The sequence below is a fragment of the Mastacembelus armatus genome, chromosome 17, assembly GCF_900324485.2.
Source record: "Mastacembelus armatus chromosome 17, fMasArm1.2, whole genome shotgun sequence".
Taxonomy (NCBI): Eukaryota; Metazoa; Chordata; class Actinopteri; order Synbranchiformes; family Mastacembelidae; genus Mastacembelus; species Mastacembelus armatus.
The window spans coordinates 19,636,127-19,645,898 of record NC_046649.1 but is presented as its reverse complement, the minus strand read 5'-3'; the positions used below and the strand labels follow the sequence as shown (position 1 = coordinate 19,645,898).

The window sequence follows — 9,772 nt, the reverse complement described above, 5'->3', positions numbered from 1 at the left end:
TGGGATTAACTGATTAAGAGCAGAAATCTAATCAGCAGGAGACTGCTTGTGTGGGCAGCTCTGTCGGCTCACAACCAGAGAACAGTATGACTTACAAAGAAACAAAAAATGTTCTACTGAGCATAGAAACCTGTTAAACCAGTTGGTTTACAAGAAACAAGCAGGTCTACTCACACTTCCAGGTGAGTGAAGCAGTTTTACGTCCTGCACTTACATCTTGTCCTCACTCTGACCCTAGAAAAATGTGGTCCAGCATTTGCAGGCGCGCAGTGTGAGAATTGAAAAGCAGAGCACTGAAACAGCAGCAGCACAGAGAGAAAGTGACTCATAACAGCATGAATTCAGGGAAAGGCCTCTCAGTTTTCAAGCTTGTTTGTGGTCATGAATGAGCATTTTTGTCTCTAGACACCAAAAAAGATGAAGACTCCAGACATTACTTCCGTTCAGATGTGCAGCCTGGCACTGCTCCACTGACGACACAAGAAATGAAAAGTATTTGCTTTAAAATGTAGCTTGTATTTAAGTTCTTCTTCTACTTTAAAGCCCCAAACCACTCAGTGAAACATCTGTATGACCCCACCTCTTTCAGGTTCAAAGATAAGCACTGACCTGGGATCATTTAGACCAACAAATCAACAGGCTGAATATCTGACCTCAAGGAAGACTCACTGAAAAATTCACACTCTGTAATCTTATAAATCCTGCTTTCAGATTGTAATGCAGAAAAAACTAACACACCATTTCCAGAGTTTTTAAAAAACTGTTGACACCAAACAGCCTCTGGTGTTATTGTTCACAGTACAAAGACCTCAGTGACTAGAAATAAAGATGATAAATAAAATGCATCAGAAATGGGAATGAAAAACATGAATGACAGTATCATTTCCTGTTAGACAAAACAAATGTATGTTATCATCACTCTATGGAAAGTGGTCATCAAGAATTACATATTAACCTGTTAAATATTTATAGTAGTAGTGCATCTGTATGATTATGCTTTTGTATTGTCCTTTTTAGTTGAGTTTTCTTTGTACACTACTTGAATTTTTGATTTGTCATGTAGAAAAATGAAAATCTAGTTTGTCAGCCTGTTGGTGATCCTGTATGAGGGTGATCTATGGGTGTGGTAATGCAGGAAACCCAATCTCAGGGCCTTTGAGAGCTCCTTTTTTAGATATGCAGGAATCACTGATTCATGCCATCATTAGCCTAACAAATGAAGGCAACAAAGGACAATTTCCATGTGAATCAGGTTTGCACATTAGGGGGAAAAGGCTCCCTGCTGGTGTTAAGCGGAGGTGGTTAAATGATGTGCTGGTTCCCGGTGACACTGTGTCCAACCAGATTTGATTCATGTTCAATTAGGCTGACTGGTCGGCCTCCAAACGCTCATTAGACGTAGTTTGTGCAGATGTTACGCAGTGTGTGAATGGAAGTGGAAGCTTGTATTTCCTCAAGGCTGCCAACGTCATTTGACCACAGGTGAATTCAAATGAGTGACTCAGCTCTCCTGTCATTTAGAGTTTTTGTTGTTTTGTTTCCTTAGAAAAACATAATGGATGTGAAATAAAGAATCTTCAGTTTTTTGGAGAATTTCATCCTTAAAATTGAACCCAGGAGCAGATTATCTGTCTGTTTTTGGTTTGTGCAGGGCATATGAAATTATTTAGTTTGTGTCTGAATATTTATCTAAACTGTGTGAATATAGTTAAGCTTGTAACATTCATGTTAGCCTAAAACTCTGTTTACTCTAGACACTCTGCTCTACTGAAACAAGGTTTATGTACAGTTTATAAATTATGAGAATTTATTGAACTATGGGACATTTTAGGAAACAGGACAATTTGTCTACTTACTGGGAGTTAGATGAGTAGACAGGCACAAGAGTAATATATGTAGGGAAATAGTAGCATGAATCGTTGAAGACTTCAGGACTTTACTGTTCCCATCACAGAAATAGTTTGGGGTTGGAGGAACAAAAAGCCTAATTTGTGAACTAATTTTTACATGTTGGTTTTAATTCTCAACAAAATGATTTCCTAAAATGTCAAACTATTCCGTTTACTCAGATTATCCACATTTACATAAAAAAGACAGATATAATAAAACTAGAGTTGTTTTATAAGTTTTATTTCGCATTATGTTACGATTGGATCTCCATATGCACAGTTTTTCTCAATACCCAAATTGAACCAGTTGCCTTTTCCTCTTTTAAAAGCACTGGTAACTATTCTCGCCCAACCATGTTCTCCCTGCAAACAGAGCAAACAAACAAAAAAAGATTTATTCTGCAGTTCTTGTCAAAGTGAATCTTAAAAACATAGAAACCTTTCAATTTGAGCTAGTTTATAGACCAGAGAGTGAGTCAGTGTCGTGTGTGTGTGTGTGTGTGTGTGTGTACACAATTTAGCTGCAGAGCAGATCTAACTCAGACTGCGGTTAGGATGTGGTGTGGGTGCAGAGATAAAGAGAAACCAACCCAGAACTCTCCCCAGGAGTTTCTGACGATCCAAAACTCAGTCCCATCCTCGGCCACACCCCAGCCAGCCACAGACACGATGTGATTCGGTAAAGAGAGGGGGTGAAACTCAGAGAAGATCCCTCCAGAGTATTCCTCCAGGCTGTCTGTTGCCATCAGGGCACAACTGAAAGACAGAGACGAGTTTCTGAAGTCCTCCAACCAGCTGCAGCAACACCCAAAACCTTTCCTTCACTGAAATGTGACAATAGAATTCACTAACCGCAATAACATTCAAACTTCAATTTCTCAGGGAAAGTTTCTTTTACAGGTTTCTGATGATTTAAAACTACAAGTTGTTTCTGACAATAACGGGATCAAGGTTTTTCTAATCTGTATTTGAACCCATACATACAAAGTTTTTGAAGTTATTCTAACATTCAATTATTCAAGAGATTATTTTGGAAAAGAAAACTTTACAAGACCCTATTGACGCTGCATGGAAATAATCACAGCTAAATTAAGGTGTTACTATAATTGGAAAGATAAGAAAACTTAATCGTGTTTATTAAAGTGGAAACATAATGAAAACTATAAGCATGTATGCAAGATAGTTCATATACTCTGAGGCTTTAAATTCATATAACTCACTATATTTTAAAGACTTATCAGTGAAATAAAAGTAGAGCTTGAAGGCCTTAAAAATGATCAAATTTACATGTACTAATAAAAACTTCACTATGAATAATAATCGCTCTGAGAAAGTTCAGGCTGCATCTCCTCCTCCATATGAGGATGTAGGTGGACGAATAATTAGAAATGACTTGGGAGGGTGACTTACTCTACCTTATGGGCCCGTTGGTGTAAATTTCAGCCTTCATCCTGTCCCTTCCAGAAATGTCTCCATAATCTCCCACTTTCCACACAGTGTAGTTCTTCACAACGGCACAGGATTCAGACGAGCAGGTACCACACTGGTTAAACAGCGCGCACTCTGTGGACCATCAAAAATAAAATGATTCACAGTGCAGGGCTGCAACATTATGACTTCAGTATATCTGACCTTTATAAATGACAAAATAAAAATGAAAACACTGGTAACCCTCAATCAAGAAAGATCCAAAACAGAACAATTCTCTACATTTCAATCATGTTTTTTTTTTTCCACTAAAATGAATGTATCCAGTACATAGCCAGAAATATTGGGACACCCATTAATTACATCCATATGCGAATGCTGAACACCTCACTCAAGACTAATGGGTATTACTGTAATGTGCTGCTGTAACAGCCTCCACTTTTCTGGTTTCAGGCTTTCCACCGTATCTTGGAACCCAGCTGAAGGGATTTGCTCCCATTTTAGCCACAAGAGCATTAGTGAAGTTGGCCACTGATGATGGATGATGAGGCTTGGCTCAAACTCTGTGTTCTAGTTCATCCCACATGTGTTGAATGTGCTTGAGGTCAAAGCTCTGCACAGGCCATTCAAGTTCTTTCACGACAAACTGAGAGACCACTTCTTTGGCTTTGTGCTCTGGGGTTTTGTCAAGTTGAAACAGGAAAGGGTCCTCCCAGACTATTGATATAAAAGTCTTATCATATGCTGTTTTAAGTTCTCCCTTGATTAGAGCTCAGCAGTAAAAGCATTTATAACTTTCACAGCAGATGTAGTGATCAGCACCAAAACAAGACATATATTTTTACTTTGGTTTATGGCTTGGTAGTTGTTGCAGGTTTCATCAGGAATGCCCATCTTATGTGCGTAGGCGTAGACTCTCAGGTGGTCTCCTCCATAACAAGAGCCCGCCCTCCCGCAGTCTATCACGTTCTGGACTGACAAGTAGGCCGACGGCCACACGCCTCCGCGCTTGATGTTGATACGATCTTGGACAAGAGAAAAACAAGCATTACAACATTGAAATACTCTTTTTGCCATGTGGATGTTGTTGTGACACGTGTGGTCAATACATGTCGGTTACCAGCTAGTGCGCTGGTGGCTCCCATGGCCCAGCAGGACCCACAGTACTGGGGGATGTGCTGGTTCCTTGTGACGCTCACATAATTCTTCCCATTGATGTTCCTCCAGTCCCAGGACAGAGGAAGGTCTGACACCTTCACATACTCATGTGGCCGGGCCTGTGTCCTATAATAAGTGAAGTGTACAGCTCATGTTTTAGCTGTTGTTTTATTTATTATTGGTGAGCTCATGTACATTATTCTCTCCAACTTTAAACTGAGCAGCCAGAGTAAGTGAAGATTTGTGAAAACACCCGTATGGACCCGTAGGGCCTTCATGACTAAAAGAGATCAAAACAATAAACCCTCTAAAGAAATAACCACAATATTCTTGCAATAAACACAGAAACATAAAATACATCTGTGATATTTTCCACAAACAGCGTGGTAGAAATTAACTGTAGTACAAAGTCTGATGTACAAGTACTGGTCAGAAATAACTATATATACATGACACAATAAGCAATAAAGTGATTAGTTAAATAGTATATTTCCATAAAATACACAATATATGTAGCCCAATCAGCAAATCACTTAAGTTTCCAATGATACCACCTTTTTAATGTATGACTAACTCTAATAATAATTTAATGGATAAGAATATTTAATAGAGAAAACATAGAACTATATACATATATATATATATATAGTTATTTTATATTAATCTATTTGTTTTCCTTATTTCTAATCCTAGTAGGCTACATACTTTATTATAGTTTTCCTATTTATTACTTTAGTCATTAACCTGTGTGTATGTGTGTACACTCGTTTAGTTCTGTAACACCTCTACCTGTTTATCCAATAACAGCTGCAACTCATTTTAATTCTCCATTAATCTGCCTTTTATTTTCTTATTCAATTATCGTTTATTCCACCTCAGTGTTAACGGTGACATCTCACTTCATTACCCCACGAGCCCATAATGATGATGCTGAATTAACCCTGATCGACACAACAGGCTGCGTTAACATAATGAAATGACCAGATTCGTTGCTAATGGTCATAAAAAGCTAATGACAATAACGTTGCTCTTTAAATATTAAGGACATTAATGCATCACTGTGAAATCTCCACATCACAACAGAGGAGTAAACTCAGTCCACTCCCAGGTAAACAACGAGACACCAAACTGTGTCCACGCACGTTTTCTGCTCACTGACCTGACCGAGGCTGCTGTGTCGTCTGTGATCGGTTTGTAACAAGGCTCAGATAAAAGTCTGGAACAGCTGATCTGCAGCGAAAACGATGCAAAACAAAACATCAGGGTCGCAGCTTTTGGAGCGGCCATGTTGGCTCCGCGCTCCTCCCTGTGACGCACAGACAGCGCGCCCCCTGTGGGCCAGGATGAGCATCCTCCACTGGCCATTACTGCACCGGACCAGTAAGATCCAGTGGTGTCCTGAGCTTTCTAAGCTCTGCAGATGTGTCACTCACCTCTGGGAAGTTTAAACTGATGAATATGATTATTGCTTTTGGAAAGAAAATGTATTTTGCTAAAATAGATTAAGACCACAAACAGAATTAGTAATTAGCTCCACTGGCAGTTTGTCAGTAAATTAATTAGCTTTTATTAGTGCATGTGAGGACCAGCTCTCTAATGAAAGTAAAACTATTAGTCTTTTAGAGGCCAGTTTTTTAAAGTATACATTTATTTATTCTTCAGAAACAGCACTGGTCCTGGATACGCTCCCTGAGAATAAGGCTGAATGACCCATCGAAGGATTTTCTAACAGGCCTAATGGGGGACGGACCCAGCGGACGGAGGAGTTAGGGTCCCCCTGGGCTAATGCCTCTGTTTGAAATGACTGTAAACATTTCTTGTCAGAAAGTCATTTAAATGACCACAGTGAGATAAAAATGACCAGAGACACATATCAATGTGTCAAAATGTGGACGCTACAGATGAAAACAAAAATACTAATATAAAGTCCAGCCTACATCAGTTGTCAGTTGCATTACATGTGTGTGCTTGTATCCTATTATCTCTTTGCGTCAGGTGACTTCTTGCTTCTCTCCACATGAATCAATAATAATTGTCTTATAAATAAAAATTGGTGTCAGCGATTTTGCAGGTGCAGCACAAAACTTTTACATAATATTCTGAGTTACAATCACATTACACCTAATGCAGTACCTGATGATTGGTTGGCTTATCATGGATAATATGGAGCCCTTAACAAGGTTATTTGACAGGACGAGGCTCGGCTTCAATCCAGGTCTGTTTTAGTGAAGCAGGAGCACTATTGTTTGTGCTTTTCATGATTAAAACTAGAATCAGATTAGACGTGCATTAGGAACGTAATGAACCTTCAACAGGAACACTAGATAAATCACTCACCCATTGTCGTTTGTTGTGTAATCCATCTTCAGTTTGTGGTCTGTCTCCTGATGATGATGCCGAGCAGCTTGTGTCAAAGATGTTGAGCTGTAAGAGGAAAAGGTCTTCGTGTTGACGTCAGCGAAAACTGTGGAAATTTGGCTCTAAGAATAAATTCGGTGGTTTTTGCTGGAGACCGAACAAGGTTGGACTGATATTAAGGCAAAAATCAAAAAGGAAATTAAAGTGACAGTTTGACTTTTTTCTACTGAGAAGTCTTTGGTGAGAACCTACCTCTCCTTGCTTTCAATGGAAAGTCCTAAAATACTTTAACACTGTTTAAAAATTGCAGGTGTTTCATATTATATTTTACATTTTCATTACTATTTCTCCTATTCAGCTTTTTCTATAACTCCAACTACAATATATCCTGAAGTATTTCTGGAAATTGTAGGAAGCAAAGGTCCTTGAGAGGGAGGCTCATGTAAAGTCTGTAAGCTGAAAATGTAGCCAGCACTTCGTCACGGTCGGCTAAATACTGAATCATGTCTGTGAACATCAGATAATTATGATATATGTGACGCTAATGAAGGAAAAGGTTGAGTGTTCCCAGAAGGAGCCACTAACCTCAAATAATTCATCAGGCTTGATTTTAAACATGTACCAAACAAACCTAACCCTGGTGAGTTAAGATAGTATCAGAGTAAACAACTATATTTCTGCCCTGAAAAGTCAGCAGCTGAGTCTTATGAGCTAAAACTCCACTGCATTTTAACAACAGACACAATCTTCCTCCTTATCAAGCTGCGTACACAGTGTTTTCTCTGAGAGCAGACGCTGCCTACTCCCTCGAAGAAGTCCATTGTTTATGAATCACAGAGACCGTTGTCTGCTGCAGGACTGGGGGAATGAAGTCCCGATGATCTTTGACCTTTCAGGTCATCATTGTTGTGTTAAAAGCTAAGCTCTGCCCTGCTTTGGGATTCAGAAGTACAAACACTCCTCAATAATGCATGGCTCCACAGCATAAGGCAGGCCTTCAATCTGAGTGCTGTAAATCTTTCAGGATGTAATGTAATGTTACAAACAACCCAGGGGTAATAAAAAAACATCTGTCAACATATCAGTTCTTTATGATGAGGACAACATCCTGGGTATGTGCATTAACACAAGCATCTTCTTGCCGGCTAATGCTAAGATAATAGACGCCCTGATGACACCACTAAACAGACCTTCAGGCATTAGTTAATGAATGCCATTACCTTTTTTTTCAATTTGCAATGATAAAATAGCTTCTAAAACTGGCCTCTTACATCCACACTGATGGCAAGACTTTCATGCTGTCGTTGCAGTTAAATAATTTTAGCTTTGTCCTTTTTCTTTCTAAACGTTATGTGTCACGTCTGTAATTGATGCAGTGGTTAGTGTTTGTATGACGATATTTTAAGTGATGGCAATTCATAGTGAGATTTGAAATGTGAGGGTTTTAGCCACGCTACCAACCTGGCTCTGGGAATTGGCACTGTCCATCAGATGATTAGTCATTAAATTTTGTACAGACATTCAGTTTGGTTCCCAAAGGATGAATCCCAGTATTTTTGGGGATATCTTGACTTTTCATTTAGTTCCTCCTCAAATCCAAGATTTCTTTTTCCCTATAAAATATTTCAACATATATCACCTACTAAGCTTTATACAGCACACGCTCATCATCCATAGATACTGACTTTGGTGGTCCTCTGACTTTAGTGGTTTCGAGTGACACACCTGAGCAAGGATCGATTGGATTGATTGCCATCCAGTTTTGTGCATACATTTAATGTGCTCATCAGTATCCATAGATAAATACACTCAGAGCTCCGGAGATGCATCTCACTCGCCGCCATGTTGTCTGGGGCAGTCTGGCCATTGTGTCCAGTTCAAATGGTGGTAAACACCAGACATTTGTGCTATTATTGTGGTTTGTAGGCTTAAAGTCTTTAAAATGGTTTCATGGCACTTGTGTTTGTATCACTAGAAAACATAATTCATATATTCAACATTTAAATCTTCCTCTAGATGTTCATGTCTAACAAGTCCAGCAATTAAGTAAAATTAAATAAAATGTAAATCAGTAAAAATATTAACATTTCCCCGGAAATATAGTTTCAAAATAACTATTACCTGCCAACAATGTTAGATTTTTTGTATTTTTTCTAATAATTAATTTTTTATTCACTGTTTATTTCCAAACTTTTATATAAAATGTTAAGACATTACAGTGCAATAAGAGCATATTATTGCATTTTTTTCTATAATTAGCAAACATTCTGTTTTAACCATGTGTTTGTATGTTTAACCAATATAGACGTTCAGACAGCAAAGATCACAGAATAAACCAGTGAAAGGGTCATTTATATATGTCCACGTACACAGATATATATCTATTTAAAATCCTGAAGAGATTCCTCATCTGACCGCAGTCACCGCAGAAAGACACTAAAAAGCCCACTTAAGCAGAGGCACCTTTAGAGTGTATGGAAAGTGCATCCATGTAAATGTGAAACACGCACACAGTTTGGATTTCACTTGTGGATCAATACTGAAGCAATCTGGACGTTAATTTCATTTGCACTTCTGTTGCACTTCGTCGTGCTGAATGCTGCTAGGGACTGGCAGCACAGGATCTTCAGTCAAATCAGAAGAAATTCCTATTTTGGAAAGCTTTTCTCTGCTCATATAAATATTTTAGGCTGGATTTCTTTGCTGTTAGATTTTAGATACAGCAAAATATATATATATATATATATATATATATATAAATGTATATATACATATATATGATCAATATATAATTTTCCAACATTTAAGAAAAAACATGTATCTGCAGGTTATGTGCTGTAAATAAGCTTCACAAGTCAGAGAAATAAAGCCTGCACTGTATAGGCCAGGGCTCTGTGCAGGCCAGTCAAGTTCCCACACTGGAGAAGTGATTTCTTCAT

General features: G+C 38.5%; 1 protein-coding gene across 1 annotated transcript; it reads right to left on the bottom strand.

The window, feature by feature from the left end:
- Positions 1 to 1,997: 1,997 nt before the first annotated feature.
- Positions 1,998 to 5,781, bottom strand: LOC113134273 (cathepsin Z). The gene is made up of 6 exons (XM_026313550.1): positions 5,635 to 5,781; positions 4,438 to 4,601; positions 4,163 to 4,342; positions 3,305 to 3,452; positions 2,480 to 2,645; positions 1,998 to 2,252 (listed from the first exon to the last, which is right to left on the bottom strand). The coding sequence occupies exons 1-6, from the start codon at positions 5,760 to 5,762 to the stop codon at positions 2,139 to 2,141; spliced, it is 900 nt and encodes a 299-aa protein (XP_026169335.1). The 5' UTR covers positions 5,763 to 5,781; the 3' UTR covers positions 1,998 to 2,138.
- Positions 5,782 to 9,772: the final 3,991 nt, after the last annotated feature.